General features: G+C 42.0%; 1 protein-coding gene across 2 annotated transcripts; it reads left to right on the top strand.

Moving 5' to 3' along the window:
• Positions 1–5,982: 5,982 nt before the first annotated feature.
• Positions 5,983–22,387, top strand: LOC135413950 (1-acylglycerol-3-phosphate O-acyltransferase Pnpla3-like). 2 transcript variants are annotated; one of them, XM_064654094.1, is made up of 9 exons: positions 5,983–5,999; positions 12,409–12,641; positions 13,393–13,458; positions 15,732–15,941; positions 16,543–16,603; positions 18,616–18,831; positions 19,142–19,274; positions 20,087–20,203; positions 20,609–22,387. In XM_064654094.1, the coding sequence occupies exons 2-9, from the start codon at positions 12,516–12,518 to the stop codon at positions 20,898–20,900; spliced, it is 1,221 nt and encodes a 406-aa protein (XP_064510164.1). In that variant the 5' UTR covers positions 5,983–5,999; positions 12,409–12,515; the 3' UTR covers positions 20,901–22,387. The 2 variants fall into 2 exon arrangements, with proteins under 2 accessions (XP_064510164.1, XP_064510163.1); XM_064654093.1 differs by lacking the exon at positions 5,983–5,999 and adding an exon at positions 6,754–7,032.
• The last annotated feature ends 753 nt before the right edge of the window (positions 22,388–23,140 follow it).

Here is a 23,140-nt window from a genome sequence, read left to right as displayed (position 1 = left end):
TTTGCCACCTGGCAGTTACCAGACATAGCAACATCCATAACTGTAATTAAAACTAGTAATATAGCTAATGTAGAAGTGACACAGCTTAAGAGAGAAAACAGTAGCCCTGTTACAACAGAAAAGGAATTTGTGCTCTGCAAGGCAAGATTTGAAAAGTCTAACTCTGGAGACTATCTGAATTTTCCCCACAGCTTGTTAGCCATACTCTTTTTCCCTTAGTTTTCCATCATAAACAAAAACATATCCTTCAAAACTAACTAATAAAAAAAATGGAGGTTGCAGGTTAGCACTTGGCTTGGTCATTGCTGTATCTCATTAGTGGGACAAATAAAGCTTCATGGGATCTTTTGCAATAAGCTGTTGCCACATACATACCAGGCCACAAAGTTATGAAACAAAAATAAAATGAAGATATATTAAAAAAAAAAAAAATTGGACCATGTTCATGTGTAATAAATAGTATTAGGCTACTTGTTCCATGCAATACTTTTGAAATTATGAAGAGTAAAGGCAATGGCTGTGCTACCAGACCTGAGAAGCAAATTGTAACTCTCAGGATTTTTTTTTCTCTTTGAGGAGGAAAAACACAGATCACACCAAGAAATTCAAGATATGAAAATTCTTTACTTCTCCTACCGAAACCAGTCATGCTGGTTTCCAGGCACCTTCTGCTATGAAAACATGCTGAGTGCATAAATTAACAAAGCAAGCCTCAGTCACAGCACTTAGTCATTGTTCTCAGTGCTTTAGCATGAAGTGATTATTGATTATTGGTGCGTGGATGACGTGCCCTGTGGATTAAGCAGGCCCTGGTGAGCAGCACAGTGATGCCAGATGTGCCCTTTCCATGGTGCTCTCCTCTCCCTGCTGTCATTTGAAACACTGTCTGCTCTTGAGAGAGACCCCTTTGCAAACAAACTGGCTGAAGGCAAATGTGTCAGTATGTTTTGTTAGTTAGCACGTGCTTTGTATTACCTCTAAATTCGTGTTACCACATTTCTCCCTCCCACATCACCCAGAGCAAGTGAGAGCTGGCAGCAGAATTAGCATTTCAACAGCCAGAATTTTTGGAGGCTGTGGGATGCACCTGGATCTGTGAGCCTCCTGTACACTTTGAGAATCAGCAGTAGTCACAAAACGGTTTGCACAAGGAAACTGCAAACCAAATGGTGGTACACAATGTATAGAGAGAAAATGCTACTGATACAGCTTCCAAAATGAAGTTCCCAGTTTTCTAAGAGCACACAGCTTGAAACAGGGCCTGTAAAGGTTTGGTTGGTTTTTTTTCCCAAAGCCAGACTTACAACCCCCATACTTCAGCCATGTCACACAGAACATAGGGCTCTGCCTCTTCTTAGTGTGGGATCCTAGCAAAAGGTATGGGAAATGGATGCTTGACTTTTATTTTCTTTTCCATTGGAAAAGATTATGGCAGAAGCCTATGGAAAACACCAGAAGTTGCTTTGTCTACCTGGTTTTAGGTTTTCTATTGCCCTTTTCATACAGATCTTCATAGCTGGTTTCCCTTTGCCAAAACTGGGGTCTGTTAGTCCACAGTCACAGCTAAAAGTCAGAGAAGAGACTTCTCAGCTTAGTCCAAAGTGATCATTGGGATTATGCTGGGAGGCTTGGAAGCTGCACTAAAATTGCTCAAACTGCCATCACCTACTGTATGAGATGGGTAGAAACCACCTTTTCAGATCATACTTCCAAATTTCTACAGCTTTAGGAATGTGATCACCAGATGCTTAACCCAAGCCCCAAAATCCTTGCTCAAATGTTAGAATCAGGCCCAAGGGAAAAGCTTTCACTAAAATGACCCACTTTACACCTCTTGCCAAAGAAACCTGAGAGGAGTTTAACTTGAGACCTTTGCAAGCTTAATGGGCCATGATGTGACACACAAAGAGAAAAAAATCCCCACCAAGTGCCTGTGTGGATATCACTGTTTTGAAGGCAATAATGGGACAGGAATGATGCTTGTGCCAAGTGTAGCTTCTCTGGGAGGTTTAAAATAGAGAGTGTAGCGAGGGTGTTTCAGTTGATGTTGCAAACGGACTAAAAACAACTAGAATTTATTTTGGCAGGAGAATTTCAATATCCTTTCTTTGGCCCTGCTCCCCAGTGAGGTGGAAGCCAGTGATGCATGTGGGGCCTTGGCACGAGGAGTGTAAAGGATTCCTTGCCCAGGTTATGGTCTTTGTCCTCAGCTCACCTCCCTCTGCAACCCCAACACTTCTCCATTCCTGCCTTGTGGCTCCTCATGCATTTTAAACACTAAAAGCTATTTAACACTCTTCTGGCCACTGTTCCAGTAGGATTTCCAGCCCAGGTAGGGTGATCATACAAAAGGAGTGGAATTAATAATTGATTATAATTTCTGTGACAAATCAGCATCTTCAGAGGAACATAAGCAGGAATTAACCTGAATAACAAAGACAGTAGAGCTCATATTCCTTCTCCCCTGCATGCGCTGAAAAAAGAGGAGGGAACTTGCAGCATCCCATGTAAGAGATCTCAAAGGGAGTGTAAGCAATGCCTTGGTTTTGCTCTTTGGATCCTTTTAGGGAGAGGAGAGCATGGCTTTCTATCACGAGACGAGATTATTATTCATTATTATGCATTATTCACAAAAGGCACCTAAAATTTGCCAACAAATGATCTGTGTTTCTTCGGAAAATTTTCCCAGTAGAGCATTTCCAGGGGGGTGTTAGGCAGAGGTGAGGCTTTGATATTTTTAGATTAGGTGGATGATCACTCGATAAGGTCACTGGATAAGGCCACACAGACGTGACAGACGGTACTGGCAACTTTCCTGGGCTCCAGAAATCGCAGCAGGTACTTTGTTACCCTTCTGGAGAAGTTCTAGGCCGTTGGTCTGGCTTAGCACTCAGTAAATCTGACTTTCCCTCCAACTTGGAAACCAGCCGTGCTGAGTGATACCAGACCACCTTCACTGCTCGTGTCCCTTCCCACCTCCCCACGAAAATGGGTATCGTGAGACATCAAACTCTTTTCAAAGGCTTCGTGCCAAGTGAGAGATTAATGATTACTAGTGAATCCCTGACACAGAAAACATTTGCTGTTTCCAAGCAGGGCTTGGCAATCACCTCTTGGAGCTCTTTCTGACGACAGAAACTGCTGTGGGATTTTCACAGCCGGCCAAGATGACTTGTCACCTGCCCAGTACAGGTGACAGTACTCCTTCCCTCCTGCTGGTGCTCCATCCTATGTGGCTCCTTTTCCTGTCAATTATATACCTTCAGCTGGCCCAGTATTTAATTTTACCTTTCTTCTTATGAGTTAAAGGCACTTTACGAGTGCACCATCAGTTGCTCTCTTCTTTTATGACAGTTTGATTTAATCCATGTCTTAAGAAAATGGCATGCCTACAACATAATTATCATGTTTGCTAACTGGAAAGGATTAAGGGTGCTTAAAGGATGGACAGAAGGTGTGCCTGTTGAATTCATGTGCCACACACTGGGTTGGGTTGGTGTCTGCTTACAGAAGTTTCCAAGTTTCCTGGTAGGTTGTACCCCCATCAAACGGTATTTGATTTTCATCATGTGGCCTTTCAGACCCTACCTCATATTCCTGGAATTTTGGGGAAATTATTATGGACTTGAGTCAGTAAAAGATTTTAAGATGTGTCTGTAACACAGGTTACAGCATATAGTACATGTAGTGATATCTGATATAAACAAGATAATCCTGAAACTGCATCCTGTGCAACCACAGTGGGGTTGGATGGTAGTGCTTGTCATGGGGCTGCATCAGATTTCTCAGATGTTCCAAATTTCAGAGCTAGCTACAGGATCTTTATCCTAAACAGCTATGTGCAGCTAAACCTGTAACTGGAGTTAAATGAATACACTGAAAAATGTGAAGAAATGGAAAAAAAAAAAGGAAAGAAAAAGAAGGGATTAAAATGGGTTTGGGGTGAAGGAACAATCATCTTTGTAGGCCTGGAGATAAGAGAGATGAGATTGAAATGAGACAGCCAGTGATTTGCAAAGGTTTAGTGTGACAAACTAATCTACCTTTTTGATGAGAGAGCTGCTTTTCTTGGAAAGGGAAATGGGATCCATCCTGGGATCCATATGCACCTCACCTTAAATGTTCTGGGGTGTTTTTTGTTTTGGTTTGGGTTTTTTTTTGTTTGGGGTTTTTGTTTTGTTTGTTTTTAGTTTTCACGATTAATTATTTGCTAATCCAGAGATGATGTAGGGAAGAAATTGCAAGATCTGTTACGAAGCAACCCAAGGAGATACAGACAGACCCTGAAAAAGAGTAGGCACGTGCAGGAAAGGGGAGTCCAGTGTTGGGAACAAATTTGGTGCTGTGTACTGAGGAACTGCAACACATTTAAAAAAAACTGATGCAAGTTGAGCTGGTCAAGGACCTGGATTTACCAGCTCATCATAATACAAATAATCGGAATTAGTGATTTAGCTTCCTCAACAAGGACTGTGTTGGGGAGCATTTGTTCCTCATCAGAGGCAACTGGAGAAGCTGAGAATCAAAGAATGGGGAATACAGGGAATAAAGCTTAGCACTCTCAACATTGTAAGTGATGTGTGGGAGACACCAGTGTAAAAGGACAAAGTAGAGGATGGTTATGAACTGGCCGTGTATCATTTTAGAGTAGAGGTAAGATTCCTCCTGACTGTTCAAGAAATGTGGTCAAGGAGCAGCCTTCTAGTGGCAGTTTAGGGATAAAAAACATTTTTAAACAGAGTTGCTGTCTACCAGCAAATTTGAGATTAGCACTGACAGAACCATTGATGGGATAATGTTCTGGAAATCTCCTGCTTGCCTGCTGTTTCATTGGCTCTCCCTGTCACATTCCTGTGCACGTCCAGAAATGTCCCTCTCTGAACACCTCAGTGTCTCTTCTCCAAAACATGGAGTAAGAAACTGTACTCTCTCACACTTAAACTCTGAGTAAACAGCATGAGAGCACATGTGGAGAGAATACAAAACTCAGCACAGCTGGCCCTTTCCTTTAGAAGAGAATGGAGAAAATACAGGAATCACAAGCACATTTTTAATGAAAATAACTCTTCCTAGGACGTGTGAGCTGCGGTTTCATCTGTCTTTTCAGCTTCCTCCTCCCCTGTGCACTGAAACGGGTTCAATCTCACACCTTCCTTTTCCCTCAGACCCTTCTGAGATGTTTCACAACGCCACGGCGCACGCAAGGAGCTGAAGAGGTTTTCTGCAGCCCTGAGTGAGGCAATTAAATCCTAGAGGATTTCAGACTGTGCTGTTCTCCGGGTTTATTTTCACAGCCAGGCCCTGGGGAGCTCCCTGCTGGGCAAGGTAATTGCTGTGAATTCCCTCTGAGCTGCTCAATGTCCACTAGCATTAGGGAGGGAGCCTAATGGAAACTCTGGGATTTGTGGCGACAGGAGTCACGCACAAATGCCAATTCCTCTCAGCTTTTGGAGGAAACCTGCCCCCTTTTACAGGGAGCCAAACCCTGCCTGGATGTGTTCAGGTGCCTTTAAGACTCCCAGAGGATTTGAGCAGAGCAACATTTAGTGCAACATAGCACTACACAGAAATACCTGAATTAGGGAGGAAAATAAACCTGCAGAGCTCCAAGTGTGAGGCCTTCAGGTGCTTAAAGATGCCATTATGAGACATCTGGAAGTCCACCAGTACCTGACACGAGGTTTTGATGCATCAGGCAGCTGGGTACTACTGAAACTCTGTTAGATGATGCTGTTCTAGACTTTAGATGGCATTTTGCTGTTTTGCTTGAACTTCTGTCTGTGAAATGCTGGTAGAACACTAACAAAGAATTGCTTGCAAACTGAAAGCAGATTATTCTGTAATCTTCCTGTTATAAACCCGGTGTTGTTATCATCAGGAATTTTCTTCTCTTGAAATTTCAGGATTATTGAGCAGTGCTCGCTCTTACAGCAGATCACGAAACACCCATGGTTGTACACGCTGCCACGGTGGATTCCTTTGAGCCTTGGATAATCAGGGTAATTGCTAAGCCCGCACCTCCCACGGGCTGCAGGGAGCGGGGCCGATCCCAGATCCCTTCCGATCGAAGGGCGTGTTCCCCCCACCCACCCCGGCTTGCCGGTACCGCATCCCACCGACCCCAGGGACCCCCGAGCCCCCCTGCTCCCCATTCCAGTGACGCCCGGACTCCCTGCTCCCCATCCCATCGATCTCTGGACCCACTGCTCCCCATCCCACCGACCCTGCAGACCGCACTGCTCCCCATTCCAACTGATCCACGCGGACCCCGCCGCTCTCCATCCCGCCGACCCCCGGATCCTGCTGCTCTCCTCGACCCCCAGACCCCACTGCTTCCCATCCCACCGCCCCTCGGACCGCCCCGCTGCCCATCGCCCGGACCCCACCGCTCCAGCCGTGCCGGGGGTGGGCGGGACGAGCCCCGCGCCCCGCGGGACCGCTTCGCCGGGGCCGTGAGCATCCGGGCGGCCCCGCAGGGTGGGAGTGCGGGGACGGGCGGGGATGGGGGCCCGAGGGGACCGCGGGGTCCCGGAGCTCCGAGGCTCGCTGGGTGCTGGGTGCGGGTCCCCCCGCGTTGCGGGACGCGGGAGCGCGCCCTGCGCTCCGCCGGGCGGGGGCGGGGCCTCATTTGCATGCTGGCCTCGGGTTGGCTGGGGCGCCTTGGGCCACCTGGGGGCGGCTCGTGATTGGCTGCGGCGCGGGCCGGCGGCGGGGGCGCGGCCGCGGGTAACGCGCGGGGCGGCGCCGGGAGCGCGCACAGTCGCCGGGCAGCGGCCGCCGCGCCCTGTCCCCGTGTCTGTCCCCGTCCCCGCGTCCGTCGGTGTCCCCGCGCCCCGCCGGCCACCATGCTGGACCGCGAGGGCGGCTGGAGCGTGTCCTTTGCCGGCTGCGGCTTCCTGGGCGTCTACCACATCGGCGCGGCCACCTGCCTGCAGGAGCGCGCCCCGCACGTCATCCGCGACGCGCGACACATCTACGGCGCCTCCGCGGGCGCGCTCGCCGGGGCCGTGCTCGTCGGGGGCGGCTCGCTGGGTGAGGAGGGGGCTGTGCGGGGCCGGGCGAGGGGCAGGGGCGGTGGGAGCGGCCCCGGGGAGCGCCCGGCGGTCGGCGGGGCTGAGCCGGGCTTAGCCAGGCTGGGCTTGGCCGCGCCGGGTCGGGCTGCGCTGCCCGTGCGGGGCTGGCTCCGAGCCTCCCGTTTCTCGTGTTCTGCCCCTAAAAAGGAGCGTGACCCCCTTCGGTGGAATTAAATCCGGACGCGGTACACGGCGCAAGGAATGGTCTTGGCGATGCTTGATCCTATTCCCGAGACTTGCGTAGTAGAGCGGTGGGAATTTCGCTCCCCCCCCCCAGGTGTTGGGCAGGGATGGATGTGTGTGTGTGTGTGTGTTCCTGTGCCTCTCCACCCCAGGTATAGGGCAGGGGGTTGTTTGTGTGCCCCTGGACCCCGAGGTGTGTGTCTGTGTGTCCCTCACCCCCAGGTGTCGGGCAGGGGGGTGTTTGTGTGTTCCCTGGACCCCCAGGGGTAGGGCAGGGAGCTGTCTGTGTGTTCCCTGGACCCCCAGGGGTAGGGCAGGGCGGTGTTTCCATCCCTGCACCCCCAGGTGTGTGTTTTTGTGCCCCCCGAGGGTCTCCTGCGCCCCCCGGGGCGGTCACAGCCGCTCTTCCCATCCCCGTGCAAAGTTCGGGAATGAAAAGCCGGGCTCGCAGGAGGCAGCTGAGCCCGACACCCGTCCTAAGCAAGCCGGCCCAGCCTGTCCCGGGCTGTAAACAGTGTTTGCGCTGCGTTGGGAAATCGAGCATCTCTCCGCGGTTACCTTTGCACGTGGAGGGTCAGGTGGCTTTATCTTGCTTCCTCCAAAGCTTCTCCTTTCTTGGGGTAAGGCTCAGAGAGTTAAGGTCAGGGCTTAGGTTAGCTTTAACACGCTTTTCCTCTCTAATCTGGGCCCAGTGTATGTTGCAAAGGTCGCTCAGGTGTGCGATTAGGAACGGTGGATTGATTAAAATCACTGATTTTAATTGTCGTTTAAAGGAGAGAGTTAATCTTGTTTTGTGTTTATGCTGGATGCAAGGTGCTAGTTAGCAACTCAATATAATCTGTCCTGTGAAATAAGTACCTGTTTTCCAGCAGTAGGAAAAGTATACCTTTTATTATTAATTTATTATATGTATTTACTATTTATTTATTATATATATTTATATACATATTCTACATATAATATACGTATATTATATAATATATACTATAAATACTATATCGTTACCGTTTTAATACCTCTACCTATTTAGAGCTCATGAGAACCCAAACATACATTTATCCAGTGAATTAGCCATTACAGCCAGCTTGATACCAGCTCTGCAAATATCAAGGTGTTTATTGTAGTAGCTGGACTGCAGTTTAAAAGTTTGTATGAAATGCCTGGAAATGGTTTTCTTTTTAAACTCAGGAAATCCACTGAGTAAAAGCTTGTCTAGTTTATGGCTCAGCACTGATTGTTTCTGCTAGTGGTGCCTTTGACTGGTTCAGAACTAGGAGGCTTTGTAAATTCAGATTTCTTCTCACTTAGAGGATAAGGAGAACATTAAGTACTTATTTTGAATTTGGCAAGGTTCACGGGTTTTGCTTTTAAATTTCTGAGGGAACAATTCCCTGACTAAAACAGAAAGAAGTTCTGTGTGTGCAAGAGGGTAATGCTGGGAAATGCTTGTCCCTGCTGCTTAACCACTGAGCTCTAGCACACAGGCTTAATTTCTTCAAAGCTTTAGCAGGAAACTTGTGCTACTTAAATTTCTTAATTTAATTTTGCTGTAATTTCCTGACACAGCACACTTATTATGAGGCCAATATCGTATTTTCCCCCAATAGCTGTTTAGTTTTAGAACATATCCAGTTCTAAGTCTTGTCACTGTAAATGATTTAAGAAGGAAGCTGCTTTAAATATTCGAAGCACTCTTAAGCACAGAAAATGTCTATTGTTTACCTGACAGTATGAGTTAGTAACAACTTTTAAATCTCCTGGCATTTTAATCATTGAGAGTTGCAAACTTGAAGTTATTGCTTTGTCTCTCCCTTCTCATCCACCAGCTGAGATTTTTGCTTTCCTCTAACCAGTAGAATATCCTGTATGTGTGTGATCACTGTCCAAGGTAGAGGATTTCATGGGCAAGTGCATTTCTTCTGGAAATTTAAAAAAGAAAAAAAAAAAGGCATTACTTGGGAATGTTGGAAGACTAATTCAAAGCCAGCCACATCCTAAAATCTGTTAATAATTGTAAATTGATAAGACTAGGAAGGTATTCCCATGTTAATTTTTAGCTGTAATTTTTGTGAGCTCGTGTGAAAGCAGAGGATTGTAAATAAGCTCTAAAAAAGCAGTATATGCTGCAATAATATGAAGTATTGCATGAGGTTTTATTGTACACCTCCCTTACTCTGATATACTTTGATGTGCAGTGTTTGTTGTCCCTGCAGTTGTAGGTATAAGTAGGTCCCCTTTGTTTTCAGAGTTGCATTTTACTGTGGGAAGAGAGAGCCAAAATCTCCTCAGAGATGAGCATTAGAGGGATGAGAGGCAGCAGACACGAGCTGGAACATGGTGAATTCAGAGGAGGTGTAAGGAAAAGACAATTGCCATGAGGTTGTAAAATAATGGAAGTTGTGGGACCTCCATCCTTGGACTTGACTGGCCCCAGCCCTAAATTAGTCTGTTTTTTGGTTGGTGCACATGAAGTGACTGTGTATTTGTGAACAGGGGTTGTGGCTAAAATTGGAGAGCATATTTTAAATAAAGGGTTTTCTTTTTGCTTGATGTTATCTGTTGGATAGGCAGAAACAGTCTGTAGAATTTCAAATTTGAGTCAAAGTAATCATTAGCCATTGAATGGAAAAAACAAAGTGTGCTTTTCCAGAATGACACAGAGCTTTCCTTCACTGTACTTGGGGGAGGTTGGGAAGCTTAGAGGTGACTGCTTTTGAGGATGAAGTACATTCCAGGCTGTTCCAAACTGGAATGGTTCAGTGGCACTCCTGTTTTTAGACATCCCCCATGGATGTCCTGGAGAATCTGGTGTTTTGAGGGTGCTGTGATCATCCATTCCAGTGGGACACTAAAGAGAACAGGTTTACTAGAGCCTGCAAATACAGTGTCAGGTTTTACCCTGTGGAATAAACTCAGGTTTTACTCTATGAGAAACAGATTAATAGTTACATAACAATTAAAAGTAGGAATATAGAAATATAACTAGAAACAGTTCACATTTAATAGGAACATTAATTTCTTTAGCTCTCCCGTGTTTCAAAAATAAAACAGATGTACCAAGGTCTGACTTGAGCTCTAGCCCTTGGTCCTTCTTGGAGAAGGTCCTATTTTGGAATACACCAATGTGTATTCCCATGTTAATTCATTGTGTTCTATTGTAATGTAACTGTAATTTTAGTCCTGTTGAGGAAAGAAGGCAGAAGGAGAAGAAGTTGGAATACTTTGTTGAATTACTAACAAACAGCTTCTTAAATTTTTGGTGTTTTAATATCACATACTCTTGGGTAGACACAGTTTTATTTTTTCCTTGCTTTGGAGCTCTTCTTGTTTTTAAAATAGGTTCCAATAATCAAAATATATAATTATTTTCCCTTAGTTTTTCTCTCTATAGACTCCCCAAAGTGTTGAAATTCTTGTACGTGGAGGAGATGGGTAAAATGCTAAATGAAATCTCATTTTGATGGGTGGTTATTTTCTGAGAGGAAGCTGAAATGAGAGGAATTCAAACCAAGATTATTAGAGGTCACCAGTTTTGCTGCCCTTTAAGGGGTATTCATAATGTGAGCTGATAACATTTCTTTACAATGAGAGATAAATAATGACAATACAAGGTTAACAGGGAGCACTGGTTTATTTGTTTTTTCTGCAGAAATAAGCCTGCAGTGCAAATAAGTAAAGATGTTCTCATGCTTCAAACTTAAATAATACCTTGAGCTTCAGTTTGACAGGATGCTGTCTAGAAAAACAGGGTCAGGGCCTGGCAGAGAAGTGACAACATGTATATTTATTTGTTTGCTCTTGGTCTGTATTTTAGAACATACAATTTACCAAAGTTTTTAAAAAATGACCTTATTTTGCAAGATGCAATTACTGCATGTGCTCCAAGGCTGCTTTTCCTGGCCAGAGTTCTGGTGGTTCAGTATCTCCTATAAAATGCCTCATTCCTTTCTTTAGGAAGTTCTGGAATGTTGAGAGTTGCTAAATAAAAATAAATAAATAATAAAAAAAGAAGTGGTAACTTATATCTGAATGCAAGAAAATTAGAACTGTCCAAATCCTGCTTTTGGAAACAACTTCACTTGTCAGGCTGGGACTTGTGCAATTATTTGTGAGCAAAAATAAACACATTTGGCCATGAACAGTGAGCTGTGTCTAAACTGTTTGCTGTCTCCTGGGATGGGGTCAGTGGGTTTGTGGCCCAAGGCTTTGCTCTGGGTGAATGGAATGAACAAAGTCCTAGTGCTAAAAATGGAGTATTGTCTGATACCTCAGATTTTTTCAGAGATACTCTGTTGAATGTAGACTTCTGGTTAAGGATGATCAATGTTTAGATGTTGGTGTTTGAGAGGGAAAAAAATAAAGTTGTAGGAAGATAATATTTTTGGAAATCAATCAGAGGCTTAAGCAGAGTTGTCTCCAGTGCAGTGCTCACGTTTAACCTGATGAATTGAATCCAATCTATTACAGTAAAGCATGTAGGTTCTGAAAATATTTTTAGATGACCTTGTAGCCTATCACTCAGGGTGATAACCTGTTACTTTGACCTTCTTCCCCACCCCTTTTCTTCTCCCAAGTTGACAAACTCATTGGGCAATTTCCTCAAAGTGTGCCCTGGAGAAATGTGATATTAGAAGTTCAGACAGAACACTGCAGGTGGTTGAGCTGCTGTTCCTCCTGTGACTCAGTGGCAGGGTGGTTTTAGTGTTCTTCAGGAACAGTCGTGTCTCCTGGAGTGGTTTGATCTGCTTCCTCACCAGCCATCCTGGGGAGATTAAATCTGGGCATCAGATACTGGAGGGTTTTATGGACGCTGCATGTGGAATATGACCATTCACAGGTGCTTTTCCTTGTTTTTTCTTAAAGAATGTGCTTCTGGAATGAGTGATTCCTAGTGGAAGCTTCTTAGAATCTACATCTAGATAACTTAATCTTCACTGAGACTTTTTTCTGAAAGCCTGAAGTGATTTTTTTTTCCCCTCTCAGAAGACTCCTAAACTCCCTTAGTTATTTTATCCATTGAAAAGGTCCTGAATTTTCATTCTAGCATTCAGAGAGATAAGTTGGAGCTCTAGACCTGCTTTATTAGTCCCAAGTGTGGGTTTTGTTTTTTGGCATATCTTCTGTTCTTAAAATTAATGCATTTTCTTTTCAGCTCAAGCCTGTGCAGATGTTCTGGCGTTGGCCAAAGAAGCCAGAAAGCGAAATCTTGGTCCTCTCCATCCCTCCTTTAATGTGATAAAGATAATTAGAGATGGACTGATGAGGAATCTTCCAGAGAACACTCACCAGCTGTCATCGGGCAGACTCTGCATCTCACTAACCAGAGTATCAGATGGCAAAAATGCACTGATCTCTAATTTTAACTCTAAAGAAGAAGTTATCCAGGTATGTTTCATTTTGGCAACTTGTAGAATTTGCTGTAATCTTAATTTAACATCATCTGTTGGATTTCCACTTGAAACATTTTAGGATGTTTTGTGACTTGGACAGTATTTTGAAGAGGAATTCAAGCTCTCTTACACTAAATTCACAAATTAGTTTACCCAGTCACGTGAACTGTTTTACTGAAAAAGGTGTGAGGGATCAGTCATAAAAAGGGTAAATGCCTTTAAAGTGCATTGCATCTAGTGAAACTATATCCTGAGTGAATAAGAATTTTTTGAGGTCATTCTTATAAAAGCAATGATCAAAAACAGTCAAAAATTGCTTTTTAAAATTGCTTAATATCTATGACAAATGTGATCTATATATCTATAGATATATCTATTAATGTGATCCCAGGATGTTGATATTTATGTGCCCAGTTATTACTTTGATTACTCAGGTGATGTATGACTTGAGTGAATGATCATAAACTTTTCCTTGCTGATTACCATTTCCAGGAATGGTCTTTTAGTGAGTCTTACCTTTTTTAAGATGGAATATGGTTACATTCTAAAAAAGATGTGGAATACCCTCATCCTGTTTAAAATAATACTTAATACACTGGGTTTTTCCCCAATTTTTCATCAAGTGTTCTTGCTGGGGATTTTTTTTGGTTGCTTGCTTGTTTTTGCTAATATCTAAAAAAAAAATAAAATTAATGTCAGCAGTTGAACAGTTAACATTTAATTTATATGGTCTTATTTTCTTCCAGGCTTTAATCTGTAGTTCATTTGTCCCTATTTATTGTGGCCTAATTCCACCATCGTTTAGAGGTGTGGTAAGTCTCTGTTTCTAACATCTAAAAGTAGTTCTGGATATTCTGAAAATATTCAGGCAGTGTTGTTTTGGTTATCCTACTGTAAAATAAATACCTTCATCATAGATTTTAATCCTGGAGCTGTAACAACTTCCCCAAAAAAAGAAAGAAATGAATTTGTGGAGTATCTGTTACATACATTTCAACACATACACACTGCCTCTCTCTCCCCCACCAAAGATGCATTAATTAAAAGGTTATTATAAGATAACAAGTATTTAACTTCTGGATAAATATTTATTGAAGAAAGTGCTTCTCTTTCACCTACAAAATTTATATGTAAGCATATATTTTGTTTGAAAACCAAAATCCTGTAAGATAGTTTATTGTGTATCTGTGGGTAGATCTGCCTCACAACTGGATTAAACTTCTGTGTTCACTTGGGTGTAAACAAGGCTTTTTAATGTCTTCTGGCATTTGTATTCAGTGTAAGGAAGTTTGCTTTTCAGGGGTAAAATGTCAATATATTGGTATGTTCTGTTACTTCTCAGGATCTGCTGGTCACAAAACCTCTAAATACTTCGTGGCCATACTGGGCTTTCTGAAACCCCCTGTTAAAGAGACCAGAGGTGCAGAAAAGTCACCATGGTTTGGTGTGGGTGTTTGGATTGCAGTCTGAAAGCAGAGGTGGATTGCAAATAAATCAAGGCAGTGCCATTCATTTGCTTTCCCTCCAACTTTGGTCTCCTTCCCCAAGGAGAAGGGAAGAAAGAAGGAAAACTTTAAACATCTTTAATGGTGGTTGGTTACAGACCGTTCTCAAGGCAGCTTGGAAGTACTAAAGGGTCAAGAACAGGCATGAAATGTATTTTCTTCTTCATGCTGAAATTTAAGCAGAAGTGATTAGAATTGTATAGGGATTTTTTTTTTATCTGTACTTCTAAACTCTTCCAGATTAAAGGTGTTATAAAAACAGGAGGTTGGACTGAATCCAGGGTTTAGGTGGATCCAGGCTAATCTGGCTGTTTTAGTTCTGGTCACCAGACGACAATGTTATTTTAAAAGGCATGGTTCAGAGTACAAAAACATACAAATAATGCTTTGTTTGGTCTTATTTTTGAGGAAAGGAAGGAAGCACCGCATCCTTTTAATCTTTTTGATGTGATTTTAGTGCTTAGGAGGTGTTTTTTGATGTAGCTTGGTAAGAATACCACAGTTGCTTATGCTTGGCATGACTCTTACAGGCTTAAGGACAGTAGAATGTCAAGGATGTAAACTTTGTAGTGTCTTGCTGTTTACTGGCTTGGCATTCCTGTGTGTATACTTTAAAACAAAGACTTAGGGATAATGTTCAGTAGGTGTATCTAATTCCTAGTTGTGAAGCTTTTGGGGGTGGTGTGTTTTATTTGGGTTTTTTTACTCCTTTCAAACGCAGCAAGATTTAAAAATCACTAGGGGGAGGAACCAGGCAGAAACTGCAAGTAATTAAAATCATTTACCTCTGTAGAACAGTGATTCAGGTGTGTAACTCCTTTTAATAATTCCATGAGAAGGCTGCATGCTGTGGCTCCTCCTCTGCCAAACATGTTGTGCTGTACTTGATGCTTCCACAAAGTTAGGAAGGAGGACAAATCAGCCACTAAACTCCTTTTGCCCCCGCTCCCAACTGGCCCCCAGTGGAAAACTGGAGCTGCTGAGCGAGTGGAGGGGTTGTCTTTAGCCACTGCAGCTGCTGCACTGAGCATTAGTTACCCCAAAACAGAACTCTTTGCTTCTTGGATCTTAAAATGTCTCAGGAGGTGATGCACTAAAAACTACAGCAGTGGGCAGTTCAGTGCAAAGGAGGCAAAAGCACAACCTGGCATTTGCACTCACAGAGTGCACTCATAGAGACCTGCAACTGCTGGCAAGGTTGAGTGTGTCCATTTTACTTGCAATTTCTTAAAACCCAAATGTTTTTGATGCTTTTATATCAAATTCTGAGAGTAACTTTAAGCTACTCATTCTAAGTGAATGGGTACTATGTTGGAATTGAGCTTTGAGGTGCAGAGCTGCTGTTTTACTGGTGTTCTTTCCAGAGATGTGCCCTGGGAGCTCTTTGGTTGAGGAAGAGAACAACAGCTGTGCTGCTTCTCCTCTGCGTGCTGTGCAGCATTGTGATCTTTAAAATGCACTCTCATAACCATACAGACAATCCCAAACAGAATACTCTTGGGCTGTCTGTGGAACTGTAGGTAGGAATGTTTTTTAGAACTTGTCAGCCTTTGAGACTCTGTGTCTGGTGATGTTTGCAGCGCTATGTGGACGGAGGGATCAGTGACAACTTACCCCACTATGAGTGCAAGAACACCATCACCGTGTCCCCTTTTGCTGGGGAGTGTGACATCTGCCCCAAGGGGAAGTCTGCCAACTTCCATGAGATGAATGTGACCAACACCAGCATCCAGTTCAGTCTGGGCAACTTTTATCGCTTGACACAAGCCCTCTTTCCACCAGAGCCCAAGGTAAGTCACTGCCTTCAAGTAGTTCATCAAGGTACAGTAATCTTAGCATTTCATCTGCTCATATAAACTCCTCTGGTGACATTTCTCTTCTTGTTTCTATTTTTATTCGTGTTTTGCCTTCATTTCTCCTTGGTTTTAGTCTCTCAGACTCAAAATGCATGTCCTGTGATTGGCTTTCAGTATTTATTTGGGAATTGCCACAGGGTTCTGCCATGAAATGAACACTGGTGATTTAATAGCTGTCAGTTTATGTTTTATGTTTAGCTGCTAACCAGGTGCTTCAGAGCTTCAAAGAATTTCTAAAAGTTCATGGTTTTGTGACGTTCTCAATTAATACTCAATGCAGGCAAGTTGCCTTTAAACTCTAAGTGCTGTGAGTTGCAGATCTGATGAGGGAGATGCTCTTCAGTTGCTGCTGTGCAAGTTGAAAAAATGAAAACAAACCTTCCAAGTGGCTTGGGATATACTGCAGCAGAGAAGTGATTTTTCTGACTGCTTTTCTTACAAGAGTGAAAAGCCACTTCCACCTTCCATTCTTGAAACTCTTGATCTCAAGTTGAAACTCCTTTTATTTTCCTGACTCATTTTACTCTGTTTGCAGGTGCTTGGAGAGATCTGTGAGCAAGGATATTTGGATGCTCTTAAGTTCTTGAAAGAGAATGGTATGTTAAACTTGTAGATAATTATTCATGGCAGTCTTAACCTGAGTTTAAAAAGAACAAAACCAAACAAAAGCAACAACAACAAAAAAAAAAAACCCAAACAAAAATCCACCAAACAAACAAAAAGTGTTGAGGGGTTTGTGTGTGGCTGAGAAGGGACTAGGCCTTTGAGGCTGTTTAAAGGGATCATAGTAAGTTTATTTCTTGTAGGAATCACAGCTGTGGCAACTGTGTTGCCACACAGAAATTGAACTTTTGGGGTTTTGTCAAATTTTATGAACTGAATGTTAAGTGAAATTATCAAAGCATTCTAGGCAAATCATATTATTAGATTCCTTTGTGTTAATTGTGAAGGATGGGAATAGGCTACTGTTTCCCACTCCTGTGAAATCTGCTGTTATCCAAGTGAATTTCTGCTAGTCCAGACCTGGGAGCTGTCTAATAACAATATAAACTCAGTCACAGGAAAAGCCTTACTCTGTATCATGAAAGACTTCAGAAGAAGACCACATGTAATGGAGCAGTTTTTGAGACCCAGATAAGTTTAGGAAGAAGAATTGAAAGTTGTTCTTTCTAGAATTTTGTTCTTTTGTTCTTTCTAGAAAGTTGTTACTCCTAGAATTTTAGTAACATGTTTTATATTAATAATATAAATCAATGTATTTATTAATATATTCAACTTGATAATATAATAATAAGCTTTGCATGCTTTGAGACAAACAAGTTAAAAACAGTGACCATGTGTTAAATATGATTAGTCCCTCTAGTCTTTGGGTGCAGAAGCAAATTGGTACTGGGTCAGATTAGAGGAATAATGGGGATGGAAATGGGATGTTTGCACTACTACAGTAATATTATTTAATATTTAATGAGAGTCCTGCTTTCTACCTTTTACCAGGTGATTAAGAGCACAAGGTCCACAAGGAGTCTGTACCTTGTGGTTGCCTGTGCTGAGATGGTTCTGTTGCTGTCCTGCACCCACAAGTTTCCTGTGGGCATGTTTCCACCTGTATCTGACACTAATATCTGAGATTCCTTGCTGTTTTCCCTTGCTCTCTTTGCCCCACTGCTGTCCTCCTTCTCACACTCCTAATCCTGTGATCAACTTTGTTTTTGTTCTGTCACAGGTTTGTTTTGCATCGAGCTTAATCAGTGATAATTATAACCTTTCCGAGGTCATTCATTATGCTTCTCCTTTCTTGTTATTTCAACTGCAGGAGTTCATTTTCCCCCCCATCTGTGACACTTCAAATAATTATTTTTTTGCTAAATTCACTGTATATTCTTTTGACATGTCTTTTAGTAGTACTTGTAAGTAAGATACAGGTTCTGTTGTATGTAGGTAAGGATCCTACTCAAATTTGGTGGTCTTTTTACATATGTAATTTTATAATGCTTTTCTGGAAACAGAGTATAAATAACCTTCTTGTATTTTCCACTTAGTACTCATTATCTGGTGCTTATTTCTGAGTTAATTATCAGTGCTATTTCTTAATTGGCACCAGTTTTGCAATGCAAGCAGTGTTGATTTAGATCTGTACTTTGGATATACCTGGAAAAAAATACTGTAACCTACTTGGCTTTCCTTTTCAGCCCTGTTGCAGCAATGCCTCAAAGTACCCACGTGATACCTGCCCTGTCCAATTTCCCAAATATCTGATGTGGTTTTGGTGTTTTCTTTCAAATACATATTAAATCAGTTCTCCTTTTCTCCTTTAAACCTTTTTCTTTCTTGCAGGAGAACAACTTTGGTGAATGACTGTGTGTTTTCAGTGCAGTTTCAGTTAGTTGTTGACTCTTCCCTTTTCTTTAGAGCCTGTTTTAAAGTAAGACCTAAACCTTGGAAAGAATTTTAATCACACGTCAGAGTGATTTAAACACTTGTGGGATGTATTTGACGTTGGGTGGACAGTGTTCCCTCAGGACAGGTCTTTGTGCAGACACAAAGGTGCTGCACAGGAGCTCTGGAGACCACTGGATCAATCCTAAGTGGAAGCTCTTGGCTCTTTCAGGTATTTTGAATGACTCCATTTACATCCACTTGTCCTTCACGAAAAGAAATCCTCCCGAGGCTGCACAGCACAGCGACCTTGTGAAGAAAAGAAAACTGGCAGAAAATAACAGAGTAGAAACTTTGAAAATGGAAGTGCTTAATGAGCAGCTCAAGCCAAACCCGTGGCCTTTGGAGAAGAGCATATTTGAGAGCCTGCCTCCCAGACTGCGGAAAGGTCTGTGCTTCAGCCTGGTCCCCGTAACTTTGAGTGGCAAATGTTGGTTTTTATTATTTTAAAATTAATTCTTAGAATTACTGCTTAAAAGTCCTGGGTGTAATACCTTTTCTCCCTGCGTTTCCCATTTTTTAAAGAAGCATAGAGGAGGTTTATGGTAGCAATGCCCTGAATTAATTATTGTGTTTTTTATCTGAGCCTTGTTCAGTAACACTCGATAACATTAACTGAAGATTGCAAAACCTTGAGGAAATGGCTTAAACTGCTTTCAAAAGGTCTTAACACCTTTCCCAAACTCATTATTCTTAAGCACTGCAGGAAGCTTGTAAGGAACAGAATGGATTCTACGCTCAGTTCTCCAAACTCTTCCCAATGAGGGTGATATCCTACCTGCTGCTGCCATACACACTCCCAGTGGAGTCTGCTTACTCCGTTGCTTTACGGTAAGGAACTCTTCAGGAACTCTATCCAGGTAGTTTGTGTCCTTCTCTATGAAGTCAGGACTGAAATCCAGTGTTTACTCACCATATAAATTCTCTTACCGGTTTTGTGTAGGTTCACACTGGAAGTTGTGCTCTTGAAACAGGGCTTAAATGGATCAGTTTTTCAGTTCTGGTCAAGGAGAAATGCTAAATGAATGCACCATGAACCCTAAGCTTAAGAGAATTGCAGTCCTTTAGCAGCAGATGTCATCTTTATTTTAGAAAATAATTGAACAATCAGATGTTCTATAAATGAAATCACGCACAACTCCAGTGTTTTGCTTCTGTGCCACTTGATTTGGCACTTTTGTGCCATTTTTGGTAGATGGGGAAGCCAGTTTCCACAGATTTTTGGGGGGTTTTCCTCCTTGTCCCACTCTGATGTGACTGACTTGTGTTAAGGGTGGCATTAGGAAAAAAAATACATTTGTGACACCGTTCTGGTTTTGCCCTCTCTTTATTTTTCCCTTGTGCTTTGCTTTTTTTTCTTCCTTCCTCTTCCACTGATCAGAAAGTTCCTTCCACACAGAAAGAGCACTTGGAGACAGGAATATTGGTCAGGCACTCAGAGATGCAGTGAAGGAAAGACATGAGTGGGGTAGATGGGAATTCAGGGAGCTTGGGAAGAAATGGGGACGTTGGTGGGGGAGTTAACTCGTGGAGAATAGAGGCTGTGTTGGATGTGGGACACGGTATGTAAAAATAAAACACAGATCAGATCTACTGCTTGCAAAAAGTGTTATTTTGATTGGATTTTTTGGCTGGTTTTGCAGGTTAGTGAACTGGTTTCCTGACATGCCTGCTGATGTTCGGTGGATGCAAGAGCAGCTCTTCCGGCTCGCTGGGACAGTTTATTCCCAGGCTAAAAGCAAACTGTTCTGGGCATCCAGGTAAAGGGCCAAGTTTCTTTCTTACAAGAAGATGTCATGATTTTTCTCAAGGGTAACACGAAAGAGCTCTCACTGCTTCAAATCTGTCTCCTGGTGCTTCTCGGGAGTCTGGACAGGAAACACTGTAAGAGTTAAAAAGTAGATGAATAAGGAGGACAGTCCTGTAGGATGGTTGGGAAGAAATAAAATAAGACACATGATGGAAAACTTTTAGGAGCCTCTATTTCTGTGGAAGAGAAACCTCAGCTTCATTATCTTCTCTTACCCAGCTGGGGTGAGATTTGGCCTTTCAGACTTTTAATTTCTGTTTAACTTTGCAGCACTGTGTGTGGGGAAATGGGTGACACCTCACTGTGAATCTCAGAATCCTGTCACTGTTTCACTCCTTTCTTTCTCTTTACCCAGGAAAGACGATTATCCATCACTGAGGGAATGTCCAACTGTCCCATCCACTGTGGAATTTCATTCCTCATACTGCCACCTCAAAATGCCTCACTCTACCTCACACATTGAGAGCTGGCTCTGGGAATCTTCCTGCTTCCTTCAGTCAGCTATGAAAAATCCCTCTGCTGAAATACAGGAGCATCCAGACCTAAAGTCCTACCCCAGTTTCCTCCCAAATCCTGAGGAGTCTGCTTTGGACATGGATGTTGACTCTTCCTCGGAGACGAGTTTCCAGACTGCTCCAGAGTATTGATTTGGAAGCAGGTTCCACCCTTTCCCAAATTCCAAATTTGGCAGAGAAACTTCAAACCCCTAAAGGACTAAAGGTCGCTTTGTTTATTGCCAATGAGTCTTGGAAAATTACTTGTTTACAGCTTCCTGACAAATCTGCCTTGGGAATTTTACTGTTTTAAGGATTATAAAAGCAGTGGCTGCTATACTAAGTGACAGATTATAATTCTGTTGAAGCACCAGCTCAATCAACTGTAGTAAGACTTGTAGTTAAACAGTGTCTCTCTGGAAATAAATTTATTAAAAATTTACTTTCAGCATAAAAATGTAAATTCTGAAAACAGTGACAACAGAACCTTTTTCAAGATATAGTTCTTTATTATGTATTAGGATTACTTTTATAGCACTTAAATGAAATTGGGACTTTTACTTCATAAAGGGAAAACCACCAATTTTTAGTGGCCTCCAGTGCCCGTTTGCCTTATGTTTAAAGAGCCTGCTGTGTTTATGGAAAGTTGTCTGCACGAGATACTGTAGGAACAGCGTTACTCTGAGTTGTGGTGTGTGTTTCACAGTTCTTTTCCTCTGTGTTTTTTTCCCCTCTTCAAATAATTCAAGGGAAAAAGACACAAGAAATGGGGCACGTTCCCCTGAAGTGTAAACAGGTACAGTTTGTGATTTCAGAGGACTTTTTTGGAACTTCATAGAAAGGTTTAATACTTGACTAAGTAGGCAAAGTAGTGGCTGTGATGAGTAGCAAACAGTAAGTCAAGAAGGTGTTAAACTTCACAGAAGATGTTAACAAAAATCAGTGTCTAGCAAGTGGTGAGTGATGTATAGGTTGTCTCTAATTATTCTTGATATATTTTCCCCTCCAACTTGAGAGATTTTTCGTCTCCTTCTTTCACTTCCCTCTTGCCAAAGGAGGGAAGAAAAAGGGTCTCCCCCCTCTCTCGGTGAGGTGCATCCCAAAGGAAGTTTTCCAGGACTGCTGGAAGCAGCAAGTGTGTAAGACATAGTGGAAGTATCGATATCCAGGGAGCTGTGCAAAGATTCCAGAGTCTCAGCTCTGATTTCCCTGAGCTTGGAGTGCTACATTTTACAGAATCATGATGGATTTGGGGCTGGTGAGGAGCAGGGGAGGAGGTGCTGAGTTGTCCATTTCCATATTCCAGGAGTCTGGTGCTATTTTACTTCAACTCTTCTGTTCATTTCTTGTGTGGTCGTGTCTTCAAACTTGCACGAGAAGTTGGGAATGTTCCTCTAACTACAGTTAAAATGAGCAAGATCTGTTTTATATCGTCTCCATTTGTAATTTTAAACTTTGTAAAACAAAATTCTGGAATGTTCTGCAAAACATAGTTTACCAGAATGTGTAAGAATTTAATGGTCTGTGTGTTGGAATAGTTCTATTAACTATGTTTAAATCAACCTTAACCACTTTTTCTGTTGGGCACAGCTCCAGTCTTGTCTCCTTTTTCTAAAATAAAACCACAATCTCTTCTGTTACCTTGTTTTCTGAGCTTTCTTGAGTGTAATTCAGAATTATACTGAATAATCTGAAGTTAAATCAGAATGTGTTTGTTTCACTGAACGTTGAAGTGATTTGATGGTTCTGAGGGGTCTTATTTTTAAGAGAACTACTCTGGAGTTTGAGAGGTGCTTGTTCATTCTCCAGCTGGACCAAGATCACCTTAAAGGTTTTGTTTGTTTGTTTGTTTTGCAATTCATTGGTTTACAAATAGCTTGTTGCATTTAAAGAGAAACGAAAACCAGAGAAAGAAGGTGTGTGTCTGGAGAAAGAAGACAAATGGTGTCTTGCTTCTGAGTTAAAACTCTGTAATTTAGCAGGTAACTAAATATTATAAATAACATAAAATACAATCATATATTATTAGATAATATCTGTATAATAAAACAATTCTATCGATATATTTAATATAGACATTAAAATTTATTATATAAAATATAAATAACAATATAAGCAGATGTCAAAATATAAATAACATAAAAATACAAATACAATAATAAATAACGTATAATATAAAAGTAACATGAAGGTGTTGATTTATTTGGTTAATTGATATATTTAATATGAATATAAAAATTTATATATAAATTCTGTAAAATAGAAATTATAAGCTGATAACAAAATATCAAATACAAATACAATAATATTATATAATATAAAATAACATGAAGGTATTGATTTATTATGTTTAATTGATATATTTAATATAAAAACCATTTATTATATAAAAT

The sequence above is a fragment of the Pseudopipra pipra genome, chromosome 5, assembly GCF_036250125.1.
Source record: "Pseudopipra pipra isolate bDixPip1 chromosome 5, bDixPip1.hap1, whole genome shotgun sequence".
In the NCBI taxonomy this organism is placed as follows: domain Eukaryota; kingdom Metazoa; phylum Chordata; class Aves; order Passeriformes; family Pipridae; genus Pseudopipra; species Pseudopipra pipra.
Note: the sequence above shows the minus strand (reverse complement) of the source record. Positions and strands in the feature narration are given on the sequence as shown.